The sequence below is a fragment of the Salminus brasiliensis genome, chromosome 12, assembly GCF_030463535.1.
Source record: "Salminus brasiliensis chromosome 12, fSalBra1.hap2, whole genome shotgun sequence".
In the NCBI taxonomy this organism is placed as follows: domain Eukaryota; kingdom Metazoa; phylum Chordata; class Actinopteri; order Characiformes; family Bryconidae; genus Salminus; species Salminus brasiliensis.
The window spans coordinates 26,257,768-26,278,607 of record NC_132889.1 but is presented as its reverse complement, the minus strand read 5'-3'; the positions used below and the strand labels follow the sequence as shown (position 1 = coordinate 26,278,607).

Here is a 20,840-nt window from a genome sequence, read left to right as displayed (position 1 = left end):
ATGTGCAAATGCACATACACACAGCTTGTCTAGTCCCTGTAGGGAAGTATTGGCAATAGGCCCAATGCCAGGTGTGGGCTGAAGGGGTATAAAGCCCCCCCAGCATTGGTGTCCATATAGTGTACATTGAATGGGCAGATATATGCAAATGTAATGCTGATTGTTACATCACGAAAACAATGACTGACCTTTTCCTCTTATAATAATAATAATAATAATAATAAAAACATTTTCAATGATATGGGTCCTTTAAATGAAAGTGTAGCAGATAACGCAGGTTTTCATCTTCAGTTTCTCCTGCATCTTACTCCCCACTGTCCTTTCCCTAGATATGAAATGAAAGAAGACCAATTCAATTTGCAATTAAATTTAAGAGACATTTGAGAAAATCATACCCGAGTTAGGATAAGGTGTAGATCATATGAAACACAGCTATGAAACTACATCAGCTCTCTTCTGTAAAACGTCTGTTCTCTTATGTAATTATCTGTGACTGAAAAATAGTACGACTCACTTACCTTTGCTCCCATGTCCCGGCTCTTTGCTCTCATCTTGTTGACCTGAGACTCTGCGAGGTCAGCTCTCTCCTGAGCCTCCTCCAGTTCATGCTGTACTTTTCTAAACTTGGTCAAATGAGCATTAGCCTGTTCCTCCTGACAAAGAAATCAGCAGAACATTCATTTAAGATCCAACATTATTACAGGGGAACAACATTTGCAGGAGAGATGCTTGTTTGAGAACACTCACAGCTTCCTCAGCTTGCCTCTTGTAGGCCTTGACCTTCAGCTGTAGCTTATCCACCAAAGCCTGTAGTCTGATTATGTTCTTTTTATCCTCCTCGGACTGCGTATGGGAAAAGGGAAACTGTTAAATGAAGGAAAACCGCCTTCTCCTCCTTCTTTTATCTGCCTTTATTGATTAATAGTGATGCAATGGCATTACTGCTTTATAGTAGTCTCACTTTATGAACTTTGAATTTTCAATCTCTTTGAATAATTGAATAATTTGAAAATGGTGTAGAGGTACCTGATAGGAGAGCTCCTTTATTCTGCGTTCAAACCTGCGCACACCTTTCACAGCCTCAGAGCTCTGCTTCTGTTCTTGTTCCAGTTCATTCTCCAGTTCTCTTACCTGCAAATTATAAACATGTTAGTATTTACATTTACATTTTATATTTATTACAATGTCTCTGACTAATGTGAAATGAGAGCACTAGTAGGCACTACTATCCTGGTTTAGTATATAATAATACTAACAGAAATACAGACTGAAAATCTGGGAAGAACATGTAATAACAAAAAAATCTTACACGTCATATCCAAAAGTTTGTGGACACCCTTCTAATGAATGCATTTATCTACTTTAAGTTGCACCCATAGCTGACACAGATGTACAAATGCGCACGCACACACAGCTTAAACCTATTGGCACCATGTCCGGCATGGGCTGGAGGAGTATAAAGCCCCTCCCCCCAGCATTGAGCTGTAGAGTAGTGGAACTGTGTTCTCTGGAATGACAGTTCTCCGTCGAATACTTTAAGGATGAGCTGGGGAGTTGGGGATGAGGAGGGCTGGTGATCATCTGACATCCTAACCTCAGTAACGCTCTTGTCGCTGAATGCAATCAAATCCTCACAGTAGTGTTCCAAAATCTAGCAGAAAGCCTTCCATGGAGACAGTTACTCCAAGAAAAGCTAAAGGAACTCTTTTTAACTCCCTTGATTTCAGAAGGAACAATAAATGAGCAGTTGTCCCAATCTTTTTGTCCACATAGCGTATGTAAAACCCCTTGAGGAGCAATCTAAACACGTATAATAAGCAAAGAAGCAGCAGGTCAACCAAAAAAAATATGCCTGTATACACTATCTACTACTGTAGGTTATTAGTGTTAGAGAGAGTCCCCTGTAGGTTTTTGTGTTCAGGGTTCCAGTAAAATACCAGATACTATACAACACCTTTGTTTCCAGTTTCTGGAGTTGCTTCTTTCCACCTTTCATGGCTAGGTTTTCAGCTTCATCCAAGCGCTGCTGTAAGTCTTTGACTGTGGCCTCCAGATTCTTCTTCATCCTCTCCAGATGAGCACTGGTGTCCTGCTCCTTCTTCAGCTCCTCCGCCATCATGGCAGCCTTCCCATAAAAAAAAGACTTAAAGCTTAGAGGCTTGTTGGTTTCAGCTGACTAATTTGACACACATTGAAAATGAATGCATATTTTACATCAGTGATGGCCTTTTTGGCTTTCTCCTCAGCATTTCTGGCCTCCTGAATGTTGTCCTCCATCTCATTCTGCATCTGAGTCAAGTCACTCTCCAGTTTCTTTCTGCTGTTTATCAGACTGGTATTCTGAGAGGGCAAAAAGTAAGGCAAAGTAAAAAGTAATAGGTTATCCCATCATCATCAGGAGTAAGCTTTATGCAAGCTGCTTTCCAAACAAAAGGAAGTACCTGTGAATGCAAAAGCTGCACACGCTCAGTAGCATCAACCAACTCCTGCTCAGCCACTTTCCGGCTTCTCTCGGTCTGCTCCAGAGCTGCCCTGATCTCCTCTATTTCTGCCTGCATCAGGGTACTCCTGCGCTCAGCCATAGCCGCCTGCTCCTTCATGTCATCATTATGTCTTGATGCATCATCCAGATGAAGTTGGGTATCCTTTAAGGTAAAAAGTTAATAGTTAATAATAAGACACATATGCAATTTCTCACTGTCTGACATTAATTTAGAATTAACCTTTCCTGTTTTAGCTCAAATAGAATTACCAAAATGATTTCTGTTTGCTAAATGCTAGAATAATAAGAAATATTTTTGCAAATTTGATCACTTTCTTCAAAGTCAAAAGTTTAAATACACTAAAATTACTATGCATTTAAACAATTTGAGACAGCCCATATGATGATGTCATGTCCTTGGAAGCTTCTGATAGGTTTATTGGCAACATCTGAGACACATGTGGATGTATTTTAAGGCACACCTGAAACACACTGCTTCTTTGTGTAACATCATGGAAAAGTCTAGACAAGATACCAGGAAGAGAATTGTGGACTTGTACAAGTCTGGCTTATCCTTGGGTGTAATTTCCAGATGCCTGATGATGCCTCGTTCATCTGGACACACAATTATACGCAAGTACAAACAAGATGGGAATGTCCAGCCATCAAACCGCTCAAGAAGGAGACAGGTTCTATGTCCTAGAGATGAACGTGCTTTGGTCCGAATGTGCCCAAATCAACACAAGAACAAAAGCAAAAGACCTTGTGAAGATGCTGTCTAAAGATGGTAAGAGTGTGTCATTATCCACAGTGAAATGAGTACTGTATCCACATGGGCTAAAAGGCCACTCTGTCAGGAAGAAACCATTACTACAAAAGAAACATAAAAATGCCAGATTAATGTTTGCAAATGCACACAGGGACAAAGACCTTCATTTTTGAAGACATGAAGACAAAACTAAAATTTAACTGTCATAATAACCATCATTAAGTTTGGAGGAAAAAGGGGGAAGCTTGCAAGCCTGAGAACAACTGTGAAACACGGGGGTGGCAGCATCATGTTGTGGGGTTGTTTTGCTGCAGGAGGGACTGGTGCACTTCACAAAATAGATGGCATCATGAGGAAAGAACATTATGTGGAAATACTGAAGCAACATCTCAGGACATCAGCCAGGAAGTTAAAGCTTGGGCGCAAATAGGTCTTCCAAATGGACAATGACCCGAAGCATACTGCCATACTGTACAAAGTGGCTTAAGATTTTTTATTAAGAAAATTTATAGGCAAAGCTGTAAAGGCATGTGTGTGCAAGGTGGCCTACAAACATAGCTCAGCTACACCAGTTCTGTCAGGAGGAATGAGCCAAAATTCCAGCCAACTATTGTGAGAAGCTTGTGGAAGGATATCCAAAATATTTGACCGTACAGTTTAAGGGCAATAGTACCAAATGCTAATGAAATGTGTTTAAACTTTTGACTTCGAAGAAAGTAATACAAATTGTCTTACTCAAAATGCTGAGAAAGTCTTGAACTTTTCAAACCTTTAGCTGAGCTTGAAGGTTCCTTAGTTGTTTCTGGGCCTCAGCAGCTTGGCGGTTGGCATGGCTTAGCTGAACCTCCATCTCATTCAGGTCTCCCTCCATCTTCTTCTTGGCCCTTAGAGCATCATTCCTGCTTCTGACCTCAGAGTCCAAAGTGCTCTGCATGGAGTCTATGATTCTCTGGCTGTTCCTCTTCAGTTGCTCCATTTCCTCATCTTTCTCAGCCAGCTTTCTATCAACCTCACTTTTCACCTGATTCAGCTCTAGCTGAACACGAAGGATCTTGGATTCTTCATGCTCCAGGGAGGCCTGAACAAATTGTGGGAAACAAAGAAGATGGCCATTGCAGTGGAATTTGGTTGTGTTTATATTGGTGTTAAAACTTTTTAACAGTCTGAAGAAGTGGGAAATAAACCTCAGCCTCCTCCAAGGCTGTCTGTATTTCTGTTTTTTCTTGCTCCACTTGCTTCTTTGACTTTTCAAGCTCATGTATGGTTTTTCCAGTCTCTCCAAGATGCTCAGTGAGGTCCATGATCTCCTCTAAATAAGCAAATTACTTTATCTTTACATCTTATTGTATCCTATATTTTAACATGTACACATTCATGCACCACCAACAATTTTAGTAAAGGTTTACTGATTTTAAAAAATGGCATACGCTGAAGGTTTTTATTTTCACGTTTCAACATCTCCAAATGATCCAAGGATTCTTCATAGGCATTCTTCATTTTGAAATTTTCTGTTCCCAGCGATCGCACTTCTTTCATTGCCGCCTCAAGCTCTGCCTGGCTCTCGTCATATTTTTGTTTCCATTCTGCCAGGATCTATAAAAGGAAATGAGGAAAGGGATGTAGAAAGATGTTTGAGAATTGACATCCATGTATGCATGTCAACATTAATAATTAGAGCCCTAGGCCAGCAGGGCTGTGGTACCTTATCAAAGTTCCTCTGTTTTTTATCCAGTGCAGCAGCAGCAGAATTAGCCCGTTCCACATCTGTCATAAGGTCCTCCACCTCACCCTGCAGCCTTTGCTTTGTTTTTTCCAAGGAGGAGCATTTCGAGTTAATGGCTTCAACAGATTCCTCTGCCTCCTGAAGACGCTGGGCCAGCTTTTTTCTGAGAGAATCGGAATACACATTTTATGATAAGTGCTGCAGTAAGCACAAGGCCCTCAGTTACAAAGGGTAACAGTCCGTACTTGGCCTCCTCAAGCTCTTCCGTGCGCTGGATGGCATCAGTCTCGTATTTGGTTCTCCACTGGGCCACCTCACTGTTGGCCTTGGACATTCCACGCTGCAGCTCAGCCTTGGCCTCCTGCTCTTCCTCAAATTGCTCTCTCAGGAGGTCACAGTCATGACGAGCTGATTGCAGAGCATGGGCCAAAGCATTCTTAGCCTGTAAGTCACGTTGAGATCGACATGAAAACAAGCTCTGTCTTTGTCTGTTCAGTGTTTAGGGAACATGGTGTCACTTTACACTTTACCTTCATTTCTTCCTCGTTCTGCCTTTTGAGCTCATCAGTCTGTTGAATGAAGGCCTGCTTTCCTCTAGATAACTGAGACAACAGAGAGTCCTTCTCCTCGAGCTGGCGTGTCATTTCACCTTGATATGATTATTGACAGGTGTTGGCAACAATCAATGGAAGAATAACTGTTTGGGCTGTTCAACAATGGCTAACTAACATTCAAGAAAAAAAAAGTTTGCTGTTACCATTTTCTGTCTGAAGTCGAGACTTCTGGGTGGTGAGATCATTAATGAGTCTCTGGTGCTCCTCCTCTTTGGTTTTGACCTCACTTAGCTGGTCCTCCAGAGAGCGGCACAGCTTTTCAAGATTGACCTTCAAAAACATTTCAGTCCTAAATGACTGCTCTCCAATGATTGTAACATGAACTAATGCAGATGCACAAGAATTGTGGCCACCCCATATGATGAATGTGTTCAGCTACTTTAAAGTTGCACCCAATAGAATAAAGACTCCCTGGAGCAGATAAACATGCACCTATTGGCACCTTGGCTAATGCCAGGCATAGGCTGGAGGTGTATAAAACCTCCCAGCATGGAGCATGGAGCAGTGGAACTGTGTTCTCTATTAAGAATGTTGCTTCATCCAATAATTTTGGATGCAATCAAATCCTCACAGCAATGCTCCAAAATCTAGTATAAAGCCTTTCCAGGACAATTGACACAGCAATTTCAACAAAAATGGGATAAACACAAAGAAACAATGTCTGCATACTTTTGTCCACATAGTGTACTATCATATAATGTAATACCTTTGCTTTAGCAATGGTTTCCATATTGCTGGACAGGTCGTCCACTTCCAGTTTCAGCTCACTTTTTTCCTTCTCAAGCTTTTGCTTGACTCTTTGGAGGTTGTCAATTTGCTCTCCAAGCTCGGCCACACTGTCGGCGTGTTTCTTACGCAGGGCAGCTGAGGTGGCCTCATTCTGCAGGGTGGACTCTTCAAGATCACGACGCAGCTTCTGGAACTCGGCCTCTCGCTTCTTGTTCATCTCGACTTGAGCTGCAGTGGATCCACCAGCTTCTTCCAGGCGTTCACTGATCTCCTCCAGTTCCCTGGAGAGATCAGCTCTCTGCTTCTCCACCCTGGCCCTGGCAGTGCGCTCGGCCTCAATCTCCTCTTCAAGCTCTTCAATCCGAGCCTTAGGAAGGGGAAGAAATTGAGGACTGCGCTTTAAAACAACCTGCGTATTATGACAGATTCACTCATCTACTTACCTGAAGTTCTTTAATCTTCTTCTGCAGTTGAGCTCCAGCAGACTGTTCATCTTCAATTTTACTCTGCAGCTGTATCACTTCAAAATCTGTTCTGTTCATAAAGTGTAACAATGCATAAGACAGTGATACAGGACTTTGAGAAAATGACAAGAGGAATGTTTACTAGGCCATTACTTTTTCAGTTTTTCATCCAGCTTTTGCTTCTCATTCTCCAGGTCCATTATGCACTCCTGGGACAGTTTCAGGTCACCTTCAAGCCTTCTTTTGGCTCTTTCAAGATCCATCCGAACCTTCTTCTCCTGCTCCAGAGATCCCTCCAGCTAGAGGTAGTAGATGGGTTATGATCAAAACTGCTGTATTAATTCTGTTGCTTTTAAAACTAGTCTAAAAGATCATCTTACATCATCAACTTGTTGCTCCAGCTTTGCCTTGGCTTTGTTGAGAACGTTAACTTTGTCCTCCTCTCCTTGAAGGTCATCCAGCAGTTGCTGGTGTGCTTCTTGCAGAGCTTTTCTCTCTTTATTTAACTTAGAAATGTTCTCATCCTGGGAGACAATCTCTTCAGTGAGGTTCTTCACCTGAATGGAAGGCAAAATGTTCATGAATGAAAAAAAAAAAGATACATGCAATATGTGGGCGAGTGCATTTGTGAAGTAAGTTGAGTGAAAATGGGGAACACACTTTGTTTTCCATAGCATGTTTCTCTTTCTCCACTTTGGCCAAAGTGAGCTCAAGGTCGTCCATGTCTTTCTTCAGCTCAGAACACTCATCTTCCAGTTTCCTCTTCTTGGCTGTGAGCTCAGCATTAATCTCTTCTTCATCCTCTAGCCTTTCAGCAGTCTCCTTCAGCTTGGCCTCCAGCTGGATCTTACTTTTGATCAGTCCCTCACATCGTTCCTCTGCATCCATCAGATTATCTGCTTCCTTTAAGATCATACTGAATGGTCAGTTGTCATTTATTTGAGTAGAAAGGTCAATTTTCTGAACTGGGAGCTATACTTTTTATAGCAATGGGCCTAATACACGAATCCTTCTTAAGAAGACCCAGTTCAGTGCTCTTATGAAAATTCTGACATTCACTAATGTTTTCTTATTTGGGATTTCTTATTTTGGGATTTAAGAAGACAATGGGATCCATCATTACAAAAGCATAGCTGTGAACAGTTCTATGGTTTAAAAGCACAGCACAAATCTGACTTTTTGTAAGGACATTCCTCAAGACCAAGGTCCAATATTATTAAGAATACTATACTGAATCCAGTTTCATCATTTCCTTATGAAGAAATGATGCTCACATTTGAATCAAGTAAATTCAGTGAATTATTTTTTTTTGGCCTTGAAAACTTACTGCCTGAACTTGAAGGAGTAGATCATTCTTCTCTTGTACAACAGAGACGATTTTCTCCTCTAACTCTTTCCTCCTGCTTTCTGATTTAGCCAAATCTTCTTTACATTTGGCAAAGTCCACCTTCATCTGGGCCATCTCCTTCTCTGACTCGGCACTCTTCAGGAGAGGCTTGATCTTAAAATACAGCTTCATCCAGGGCCAGTGCTTCACATTCATAAAGGAGCGCATGTTGTACTGGATGGTATAGATGGACTCCCTTTCACAAAAATGAACATGATCATTCAGATTCCCTATGCGCCACTACGAGACAGTTATTACATTCTCTGATATTATTATATTCTGTCTTTAGGTGCATTACAGAAGTGACTGTAAAGTGATACCTTCGGGCTATCATCTTTTTGTACTCCGTCCTTACAAGGTATCCACGACATACTGCCTGAGTGCTGGTGACAACTTGAGCCAGGCGCTCATCTCTCATCTCCTCCAGTACCCCCAGGAGGCCTGCTTTAAAGAACACCTGCAGAGAGACTATCACAACTCAGCTATCGCTTGAGGCATTAATGTAGTTAAAAAGTGGTAAATTCTAAATACCTCTATCTAAATTATGGGCTGATGCCACTGGGCTGTGAAGCAGTGGAACTGACTTCCCTAGAGTGCTTGAGCTCCGGTCAATACCTCTGGTATAAGTTCGAATGAAATTGTGATTTATAACTAATCATCAGTTATCAGTACCTGACCTTACTAATGCTCTTGTGGCCTAAAGTCTAGTTTTGCTAGTTCGGACCATGCCTTCAGCTTATGATGATTTATGAGAAGGCTGTAAGAGAGGGGGAAGAATTTAGAGGACTTTTTGGCTGGAGTTCAGGTGACTTCTGCTTTGTGGTAGGAAACCAGTGCCCCTCTGATATGTGAAGCGAGGAATGAAAAAGGGAGGTTTTGGAGGATTGGGCAGACTTCCCATAGACATGTGAATAGGGTAGAGATGGAGCTTATAGGATGTTAGATTAGGGGCTCCAAAATATTGCATGTAAGATCTTTGCAGAAAAGTGGGGACTGTTACTGCGACAAAGGGAAAAACTCCCTATCATTATTCTTCAGTACAAAGAAATGTAGTTGCTTTTGCAAGGTTGTTTTTGTCATCACTGTTCAAAAATAACTAAAAATACTATTAACATTAATATTATTGAATGTAATTTAGCTACTGTAACTTCTGTGGATTTTATTTTACTTTATTTGGTTCATTCATCATAAAATGCTGACAGCTGTGTTCACCTGGGTTCTGGTGAAGTTACAGAAATCCTGAATCCTTCACTTTGTCCATAGGCCCAATTTCCTGTAAATATACTGCAAGTATCCAAAAGATTCAGTACATTGAATTAAAAAATATGCAGTATACCTTGGTGTGTCCAAATTTGTACTGAGAGTGATCCAGATCAATAGAACCCAGCAGTTTTTCTGCAGCCTTCTTATTGTCCATGAACTGGCCCTCCGGGACAGCACTGGCATTCAGGATTCTGTACCTGAAACACAGGAATGACAGTGAGTACTTTTACTCATTCAATGCGTTGTCGCTGTCTGGCAGAAACCATGTATCTGCATTTTTGCCGGTTTTCATTTTTTGACATAACTTGAATTTGGTAGTTTCAGTTTGTGTTGGGATTTCATGATGACTAGACCAAAAGAAATGCTCCAACCTGACCTAAAATAAAAATCATTTGATGTTTTTTTTCTTCTCCTGTAAAGTTGCCATTTTGGAGATTCAGGGTTTTTGCGTGGCAGAGACAATATCAAAGTCTCATCAGAGTGGAAATGGCCAGTTTACCTCTGCTTAAAGTCTCCATATAGGATTCTGCTGGGAAAGCCCTTCCTGCAGATTCGGATCCCCTCCAACACACCGTTACAACGAAGCTGGTGGATCACCAGATGGTTTTCCATCACGCCTGTTTCCAAAGACGTAGCAGGTTGGGAAATAAGGTCAAACATAATCAGCCTGTGCCTGCTTGTTGTTTCTCAGATTTCTCATGGTTAGATAACAATCTTTGAGTGTTCTTCACTTCGTACCTGGGGTTTTGGTTTCGTTCGGAATTAAACACCTCACAAAATGAGGATGGGTGGTTCTAAGATTAGACATCAGCTTGTTCAGGTTTTCCTGCAAATCGAGAATTATGAATCATTCATGATGATGTCTTGCAGAAGGATAAATATTTATGAGTTTATGAAGATGTCAATGCCACACATACACACCCTAAACAGAGCAGAGACAGTCTGGAAAGACGCTCCTTTCTTTTTGCCCCCTTTCTTGCCACTCCCACTAGAATCTATGACAACCAAAGATCAGAAAAACAGAGAGAGGCAAAGGCCCACTTTGATATTTTTAGGACAGATGTACTTGTTCTCCAGGCACAAGACTAAGCCTGGACATGGAATATGGAGCATGTTTAGAAAATGGAGAACACCATTTAGGGTAATATCGGTTCTGAAATCAGTCCTTACATATGGCACACATATTTTGTAGGGTCATCAAATTCTAGGGGCATGCACATAATGACTTATTAATGAGTGCAGTCTAATGTAATGTTTACACTGTGCACCCAGATGGGCCATGAGGATATACTGTATAATCCTTGATGCATCTGAAGAGTTAGATTTAGCAAGGTCAGCAGAGCAAAGTGCGCATTTACCGTCTGCTCCAGCGTAACTCACATACAGCAGCGCCAACAGTTTCACGGATGACTTCTGGTACAGCTGTACAACAGACTCGTTCAGAGGGTCTTTGTTCTTCTCCAGCCAGCCAGCGATGTTGTAGTCCACAGTGCCAGCATAATGCACCAAGGAGAAGTGAGCCTCGGCCTTGCCTTTCACAGGCTTGGGCTTTAAGAAGCAATTGTTCTTTCCTAGATGCTGATCGTAAAGCTTGTTCTTGAAGGACGTATCAGTAGACTTGGGGAACATACACTCTTCCTCTAGGATGGAGAAGATGCCCATTGGCTGATGGACAAGAGTACATGGTCAGGATCTGCAACATTTTGATTGAAAATCAATTATAGTCCATGTAGAATCATCTTGTACCTTCTCAATAAGCTCGATGCAGGCAGCCAGGTCCATTCCAAAGTCGATGAACTCCCATTCAATCCCCTCTTTCTTGTACTCCTCTTGCTCCAGCACAAACATGTGATGGTTGAAAAACTGTTGCAGTTTCTCATTGGTGAAGTTGATGCAGAGCTGTTCCAATGTGTTGAACTAGATGATGATGAGATGGACCAAAGATAGTCGTAATATACTGATATTCTTTTAGCAGAACATAATGATCAATCCCAATTGTGTCAATTTTGCTTTACATGACACTGTTAATTAGTAACATTTTAAAATGCAAATATAATTCCATAGGTACGTACATCAAAAATCTCAAACCCTGCGATATCAAGGACCCCAATAAAATGTTGTCTCTGTTGTTTAGTGTCCAGTTGCTGGTTTATGCGAATGACCATCCACAAGAACATCTTCTCATAGACAGACTTGGCAAGAGCACCGATTGAATTATACGCCTAAACCAACACATAAAATTAGTGTGGACACAATTCATTGAGTATTACAGGCTAAAGTACATAAGGCTTTTGTTTTACTTGTTGCACATTCTGGCCCTTGGTGACATATTCATTCCCCACTTTAACTCTAGGGTAGCAGAGGTTCTTCAGGAGATCAGCAGAGTTCAGGCCCATCAGGTAAGCAGCTTTATCTGCCTCTGTAGATCATACACATTTTAAACCTTACATCAGTATTTACAAGTCAGAGGCACCAAGTCATTAGCATATATTCTATATGAATTTGTAGAACAAGTGTATGGGTGGTTTTCTGGGCTTAAGTCCAGGGGCAATGAGTCATTCAGGACGTCTGATTTGGCCCTTTTTGTTTGTTTGTTGGCTTGCTTGTTTGTTTGTGCTTGTTTATTTACCCTCCACCCACATTCATATTCAAATGCTTATCTTTTTGTGTATGTCATTCATATCTGTGATATGATATCCTGCTGATCGAACAGATTTATTGGCATCCCAATTTGGATGCATTTCATTAGTTTGAGCAGAGTACTTAAGCACCATTATTGCATGGTTTGGAATTTCTTGCTCCTGGGCTCCCCCTTCAGTCATTTTTGGACTTTTGAGAGCTACAGAAAGATATAGCAGCCATAGAGAGATGGTAGCTTGCTGATATGGATGATATAGCTGCTATGCTCACTATAACACATCAGTGATGCATCACAATGATTTTCAAGCTGTATTTGTAAGGAATGCCACATAATGTTGCTGTAATGCATGACAGTGGCGTTCAAAAATGAATTACTTCAAAAGAAAAATAAGTATGAAAGCAAGCTCTGATTAAAATAATTTCCAAGTTAACCATAATTTACATCAACATGCCCAGTAGTTTGCTGCTATAGGGAATATTCAATATACACTTTATTCACATACTAAAGGGGGTACTTATTCTTAAAACCCACTTATACTGGGATCTGTCATTATAAGAGCATAGCTGTGAACAGTTCTGGGGGTTGAAAACACATCCTGAATAGGGTTGTATGTTGGATAGGGTTGTATGTTAGTATTAGACCTAATGCTGTCTTCCTTGGCAACTGACATAACTAATTAAGTAAGGTTTAACCAAGAGGAGCCCACAGCATCCGGGAATGAGACTTATTTGTCTCGGTCTGCATCATAGTGATTTTATGGATTTCAGCTCGACCCATAATCGAGTCCACAATCACCAGAGCCCATAAGCAGGTTATATCACATTTAAAGAAGTATCTCAGTAGAAAGTGCTGCTGATAAAATGCAAGCTGAATGTATAGATTGTGTGCATGTACCCTCAGTGCCATCAGGCTCGGCCTGCTCCTCGCGCTGCTTCTGCTTAAACTTCATGTTCCCATAATGCAACACTGCACCAGTAAGCTTGTAAATGCCAACTTTTTCCTCGGAAGTAAAGCCCAGGATGTCAATGGCTTCCTGAAGAAAAACAACAACAACAAAAGATTAGGATCATTGTAAATGTTCAAATTGAGTCCCATGTAATTATTCAGACCATTTATCTTCACTGACATCAGTAGCCACCAGTTCCTCAGCGTCGTCTATGCTCTTCACGCTAATCTCTCCTTGGCTGACGAAAGCAAAGTCGTATGGATTGGTGGTAATAAGGAGCATATCTGAAAGATAAGATAAGGACACATGTAAATGTAATTTTGTCTGTGTGAGTGTGTGAATGCTTTGGTGTGTGTGTATGAGTGTACCTATGAGCTCTGGTTTCTTGTTGCAAGTCAGCTGATAGAATATATGGTAACTCCTCTCTGCAGCCAACTGAAACGTCACCCTGGACTTTTCAAGAAGGTCTGTCAGTAGAAAAAAAATCAAGGAAATCATGATGCACACCACACCAAATCTGCAGCTTGCCAGCTTATCATTTATACCTACTTTGTGCTTGCACAAACACACATACACTTGCTGGTCATTTAATCGAGATACATTGAGATCCCAACTGTATTTCTTTTGCTGCACAACCACATACCCAAAGTGTACTGAAGGGTAAAAGACTGACAGCAAATTTACTCTCAAATGTACAACCTATGTACAAACTATTGTAAATAGCAATTATCTTTAAATTAGGTTTGCTTGCTTAGTTTAACTTTTTTTTTTTTGAAAAAAATATTCATAATCTTCCTCTTTCTTGGAGTTAGAAGGAAAGTGTTGGGTGTATATGAGCCATCTGCAATAAATACCAGGCTCTTCACCAACATTTCAGACAAACTAAAGCTTTGGAACTTCAAACCACATAGGGAGTAGTGAGTAATGGTTTATCACTACACAGAAAGTTGACAATAACTTTTACCCATCAGCCTGTCTTTTTATGTAATGATATATTTAGATTTTACATTCAGAGTGGCAGGTTACCATTAACTCATTAACTGACCAATAAAAAAAAAAAAAAGAAACCAGGACTTTAAACATTTCAGAAGGAGACACTGATTTAACATCTGCGTTAGTTCAATTATAAACATTTGTTTTCATTTCTGTTAGGCCACAATACCTGACTAAAACTACTGGCTCACCAGGAATCCTCGCGACTCTCTCGATTACCCACTCTGGCATTGGATAGACCTTCTATAAAGGTGCACTTTATAGTTTGGTAGCCACCCACTACCTTATACATCCATAGGACCACCACTGACCTGAGAATTGTCCATAACACAAACTGCGTCTTGTCAGTGGTGGTCCTACGGTGGTCCCTTTTGATAATCAGCTTTTCAGTAATTGTACATCTACAAAGCACATTCATGTGGTATGTGTCTCAGATTAAAATGGCCAGAAAGTGTAGGTACAACATAAGTATAAATAGTGAAAAAAAGATTCTCACAAGTTTCAATATCTGCTGACGCCAGTTTCCCCGTTGTTCCAAAGTGGATCCTGATAAATTTACCCTGGGGAGGAACAGGAGCTGGTGTACTGGAAGTCTATTTGTGGAAGCACTGCACACTTCAAAACTTTAAAAAGTTTGTCTCTACTCACAAAGCGAGAGGAGTTATCGTTCCTCACAGTTTTGGCATTTCCAAAAGCCTCCAGCAAAGGGTTGGCTTGGATGATCTGATCTTCCAGAGTGCCCTGAGAGAAAAGGCAGATGGTACCTCACTACAAAGATGAAATCACCTAAACAAAAGCAGCACCAATCTTTCTACTGCTTACCTTCATTTTGCTGACAGACTCTTTCTTCTTGTCTCCAGACACTGCAATTGTCGCAAAGTACTGGATGACACGTTTAGTGTTTACAGTCTTCCCAGCACCGGATTCTCCACTGCAAAAGCATATTCTTCATAAGGACAGCTTTTTATATATCTACAATACTAATAATATTTAAGCTAATCCAATAATTTCCTGAAAACCTAGCACATGTATGTGGGCTTGTGCTTTAATTTCCCAACCTCAAAACTTATAACTCATAGATTAATGTCATATTGGTTTCTTAGTAATTCATAATGAATAATAATTACTCAGTAAGGATTACCAAACAAAATAATAAGTCTATGGGTTGAGGGGTTAAAGATACAATTCTTACGTGATGAGGATCGACTGGTTCTCCCTGTCTGCCAGACACAAAATAAAACACATTATGTACAGTATGACATGCAGTATTTCTATCAGAGACAATTTTGGTATACATTTATTTTGTAGCAGGTCATGCTAAAATCCTGTGTCTCCAAAATGGCAACGTTACAGGAGAAGGAAAGAACTTTCTTAGATTTCAATAGCCGTCAGTGTAAAAAGATTTTATTTTAAAGTCATTTAAAGTCATTTTAGAGTATTTCTATTGGTCTATTCATTGTGACATTTGACACAATGTTAAGACCCACTGCCAGATTTAAATTAGACCAAAAAGTGAAAAATGGAGATACAAGGTTTTTGTCAGACAGCGACGGTTCACAAGTTGTTTTCAGGAATGATTCATACCAGCTAGCATAAACTGATAGGCATTATCAGACAGGGCAAAAATATGCGGAGGGACCTCCATCCGCTTCTTCCCCCTGTATGCAGTCACCACCTCTGGGTTGTAGACCGGGAGCCACTTATAGGGGTTCACAGTCACACAGAACAGTCCAGAGTAGGTCTGTCAAATGAAATGTGAAAACTCTGAAATGTCCAAAACTAAAACAACACATTTTGTATTATTGTGACAATTGAAGCATGCTTAAGAGCTCAGTAACTTAACTTAATATTTGCATTACTTGTTAGTATAGAGTACTCACATAGATCATCCAAGCTGCATAGCGCTCTTTAAGGTTAAACAGCACACATGGTTCATTGAGGTGGGTCATCATGACCATGTCCTCGATTTTATCAAACTTTGGTGGGTTCATTGGGAAGACCTGATCCTCCTTGACAGTCACAGTCTGACATGTAGAAATAAAAAATAACATCTCTTCATTTGGTAACTAATTATTACCGGGCACACACTCAAGAATATATGCCACAAATATTTCTTCTACTTTTGGCTCAATAAGCAATGTGTCAAAAGCTTCAATTGGGGAAAAAAAAAAAAAAAAACCCTTAAAGGGCCCTTAAAAGGTTGTGCACAGTCACACACCTCTTTTACAAACCTGTATTTATTATGGCCAGCTTAAATGTATTTCTGGTTGATTGATGTTTAATGTGATCTTTTCTGTTGATAACACAGTCTGTCACATGCTATGTTTTGAGGCATGAAAACACATGAATAATTAATCATTTTAATTAATAATTACATCACAAAATCAGTTTTATCACTACTTTTATTTAACAAATCAATAATAAGCTATTACTCAGATTCATTCTGAATCTGTGTGCATCAAAATCTATAGCAGTGTATTCAACAATAAAGGCAACATAGTAATAGGAAACACTGTATCACAAATAATGTTCCAATTTCACATGCATATTCCTATGCTATATATGGCCATACACCTGTTCCAACTCCTCCAGCTATATATATATATTAATGAGTTAAAGCAGCATTATGCAAGAATTGGTATTTCTTGCTTCTGGGCTTTCACTACAGTATAATTTGGGAAGTGTATTTTGTGGTTTAAGACACAGGGACATGATTTACACACATAAAAAATTTACAGCTGTTATTTTAAGGTAAAGCTATACTACACTAATATGAGCACTAAGCTCAAACTGAAAGTTTGTTGGTATTAATGATGTGTGATGGTTTTGATAAAAACTGCAAGTAAAAATAGAGCTTTGTCGTATTGCAAAGTGTGAATGTTCCTCTATTCAGCAGCACTCTGTAGGTTTCTGAGACCTCTCTGGTGGGAATATGTCATTGCCGAGGGAAATTTTTTTGTAATGTCAGCTCAAGAATGTGCCGTGAATGTGTCAAAATCAAAATCACATCTTTAAGTCTGACTTAAAAAAATGTCTCCTCAAAAATAGCCTGACAGCTCTGACTTTACAAGATGAGTTTTTATGAGTTTTTACTTTTCTTTACTGTCTTTCATTGTTCACTATGTAATCCTGCTTGAGTGGCACTGTTAGAGTGGAGTGTTGTGTCTTCCTAGTCTCATTAACAGCTGTATACTGCTGACGTACCCTCCCATCCTGAGTGTCAACGACGGCTTTGCCGTCCTCTTTGCTCTGAATGGTCCCCTTCACATACAGCTCCTTGTCGCTGCACACGAAGCAGGCAGTTTTGCCGTCAAAGGGCCGGCTCTGCTCCTCAATCCTCTCCTTTTCAGTCTTGCGCAAGTACGGGGCGGCCTCGCCAAAGATAGCCATCTCAGCATCAGTGCTCATCCTGAGCCTCTTCACTAGAGCTCTGTGACAAGACCAGCAATGAAAGAAATTAAATGAATTAAAGAAATGGCACTTGGTTTTCATGCTGTTGTACAGTTTGTGTGACACAATTTACCTTGAACCTTTCAGAAGATTTGTAGAGGTCTGTAGAGATCACCTTTGAGAGAAAGTATGAGGGGAGGGGGAATTATAACATAGAGGAATTATAACATGGAATTATAACATAGAGGAGGAGTGTCCAATCTTGTCAGGAATGAGCTGATATTAATTAATTACCCATACATATTCTCCCTCCATCACATGCAATGCTCCCAGCACTGTGAGGGAGAAGACCAGCACACGCTTCCTCCGACACATACATAGCCAGCCACCTAGCACCTCTTTTTCCTAACTGCCGCCTAGGCAACGTCACCGGGCAACCAACACGTTCTGAGGAAGGCGCCGTGTACCCAGCTCTGAAGCATCAGCCAGATGCTGTGTCTTGGCCAGCATTGCACTGAGGCCATGTGGGGAGAAAGTGGCACCTTCCCACCTGCCTAATATTAAGTGGGTCCTCCTTGTGCTGCCACAACAGATCTAACCATTCCATTTCACACATGGACTCCACAAGACCTCTAAAGGTGTTCTGTGGTATCTGGCACCAAAATGTTAGCAGCAGATCCCTAAAGTCTTGTAAGTTGTGAGGTGGGACCTCTATGGATTGCATAAATGAGCCTTAGGTGCCCATGACCCTATCACTGGTTCACTGGTTGGCCTTTTCATGGACCACTTTTGATAGGTATTGACTGCTGCATACCAGAAAAGTCCCCACAAGACCTGCCTGATGTTTTTGGAGATGTTCTGACCCAGTTGTCTAGCCATCCTACGCTTTCCCATTTGTCCTGCTTTTAAGACCATATATATATATATATATATATATATATATATATATATATATATATATGCTCAATGTACATTTAAACACAACATGTGATAGTGGAGAGTGTAAAATGTGAAAGTGCAAAATAAAAAACAAAAATAATTAAAATACAAATTTGTATTAACTGTGAAATGCACTGGTCAAATGTTGACATTTGATTAAAAAAAAGCACAAAAATAATATAATTTATATAAACTGAACAAATCCCCCCCCAAAAAAAACATTGTTCCGAATTTATGGGAAAACTGTGTAAGTGGGTTATGAGAAGAAATGACTAAGGCCCCATTGTTCTTTATATGGTTCTCTATTGCACTGCTCAAAGCCCCTTTTGTGGCACCTTTATATTTAAAAGTGTACAATAAGTGAGAGAGGTGAGGGACCTACCTTTTCGGTCTCCAAGATAGATCATCGGCCCCCCTCTGCTAGTCCTTTTATACAGAGCCATTGTCCTTGGGAAGCATCCTCAGTCCTATACATGGACATGTATTGTTTGGGCAGCCCCAACCTGTTCGCAGACAACTCCAAGATGCGGTAGGAACAGTTATATTTAGCTCTGTGCACAATAAAATGGACTAATCCGCATCAATATAAATGTCTCCACAGTGCAATGTCACGCACTAGGGAGATGTGTAAACACCATCTGGCATTGTCATGCTGCTGCTTGGGTTAGATTTCCAAACTGCTGAAGATGCTCAAAGAGAACAAACAAAAGAGCAGCACTATTCAGTAGTTTTTTTTTATTTAGAACAGTAATCAAAGACAAAAAATTACAATAAAAATTCAAATGATGGCGAATAAAGAACAGCTTTTCATCTTAACTTTAACACACGATAATGTCACAACGTTTTAATCCAGCTGATCCAAACCATGAAATCTTCACACAATGTACAGAAAAGCTGGTACTTTCCAACGCTGTTACTTAATTACTAAAACAAGGGTTTTATTTGACAGAAAAAATGTGCACTGTAAAGTCAGAAAAAAACTGCAAAGTCAGTAATAATACATTTATATGTTTTTGAATAGCAGCCATTGTTTTAAAAAGGGGGGCATAGTCTTCCTCTTCATCATTCTCCAAATAGAAGAGAATGTTTTTCATTACTCTTTAAATTTCCAGAGCAAATTGCTGCTGTCCAATGAAAACCATGTATCTCAATTTTTGTCCATTTTTAGATTTCTCCACTGTTTAAACCCTGTAGCTGCCCTGTACAATGTGTAAACAGATCTGAATGAATGGACCAATACAACTGACTTCCATTCAGAGTTTTGGATATACATGTTTTTTTTACTGGACAGCAACGCAGAATTAAGGAACGCTTCACTGCAGTAAGCTTCCTATCCCATCCTTTATCCAGTTTATCTGGAATGGCCATATAAATCTACAGTTCTCTAAACTAGCAATACAACTAGCATTATGCATTTATAAGCTTTATAAATGAATAGTCTCTGTGCTTTGATTATGTAATTATGTATTTTTTATGTAATTTCGATCTATTTTTTAATGTATGTATTTTCTTTAGTGTTTTATTAAGTGCAGCTCTGCAGTACAGTAGGCCCATGTGTCATCAACTCTGCTATTTTTGTGAATGGGCGATAGTGCTAGATTATCCAGACATGAACAGCTCTCAAAGAGGGATTGACAAAGGTTTGTTTTCATTTGATTTAAGTCAGGATGAGGGTCAGCAGCGACGGAAATGCTCCCAAGCCATCAAAAGGCCCCGCTCGCGCACAGCTGTTGAATCCGTGCCACGTTGAAATGACTCCAATTAGCCGAGGCCCGATGAGTCTGGTGCCAGGACTGCTGTCTGGGATCATGGCCCCGTCAAATCGCCGCGTCTAATTTAGATACGTGCTCAGTGTAAAAGAGTAACAATCGCTAGCATGGCTGTTCTCACCTTCAATTACAGGCAAGTTAATTGAAAAAGTCCTCCAGTTTGCAAAGCGGCACAATGTCACGGCAAGGTGAGCTTATAACAAGGACAGCTTTACTTGTCATTGTTATGTGAGGCTTTGCCAAAAGGAAACGCATACATGAGGCTTGTGTTTCTGCTTAGTTAAGATGCCGGATGGCACACTCTTAAAAATAAAGGTGCTTCTAATGGTTCTTTGAATGATGCCATAGAAAAGCTGCTTGGTTTCTATACAGGATTATGTGTGAGGGTCAAGTAAAGATTATTTAGACCTTTACACTCACAAACATGGTTCTTTCTTGGAAATCATAGCGGTTCTTTACCGCTTCGCTTAAAGAACTATTTAAAGCACCTTTTTTTGTGGGATATACTTTTGTAGTTGTATGTATTTCATTACAAATAACCTTATGAGGAAGAGCTATAGTAATAGTAGACTCATATAGATAAATATCTGCTTAAATATCTGACTTCTCATTTCTAGAAAAATATTATAGGATTAACCAACAATTTAAAAAATTTTTTACGTAATTTTATCAACTGGAAGTGTCTTTTTCCTTTGGCAGATAATGTTTCTTTGTTTCAAGCGGCATTTCCC

General features: G+C 40.1%; 1 protein-coding gene across 1 annotated transcript; it reads right to left on the bottom strand.

Annotated features, from left to right (window-relative positions):
* Positions 1-290: 290 nt before the first annotated feature.
* On the bottom strand, positions 291-17,419 carry LOC140573618 (myosin-4-like). Its single transcript, XM_072693060.1, has 39 exons — positions 17,216-17,419; positions 15,892-16,035; positions 15,596-15,752; positions 15,204-15,231; positions 14,834-14,942; positions 14,660-14,752; positions 14,508-14,571; positions 13,387-13,485; positions 13,199-13,302; positions 12,967-13,105; positions 11,732-11,850; positions 11,504-11,653; positions 11,178-11,348; positions 10,790-11,096; positions 10,353-10,426; positions 10,170-10,257; positions 9,931-10,048; positions 9,505-9,628; positions 8,489-8,625; positions 8,109-8,364; positions 7,442-7,684; positions 7,162-7,338; positions 6,935-7,080; positions 6,761-6,851; positions 6,295-6,684; positions 5,732-5,858; positions 5,505-5,623; positions 5,220-5,416; positions 4,954-5,137; positions 4,679-4,844; positions 4,436-4,560; positions 4,021-4,329; positions 2,442-2,645; positions 2,215-2,340; positions 1,955-2,125; positions 1,027-1,131; positions 748-843; positions 519-653; positions 291-325 (listed from the first exon to the last, which is right to left on the bottom strand). Exons 1-39 carry the CDS (start codon positions 17,417-17,419, stop codon positions 305-307), a joined length of 5,817 nt encoding a protein of 1,938 aa, XP_072549161.1. The 3' UTR covers positions 291-304.
* Between the last annotated feature and the right edge of the window lie 3,421 nt (positions 17,420-20,840).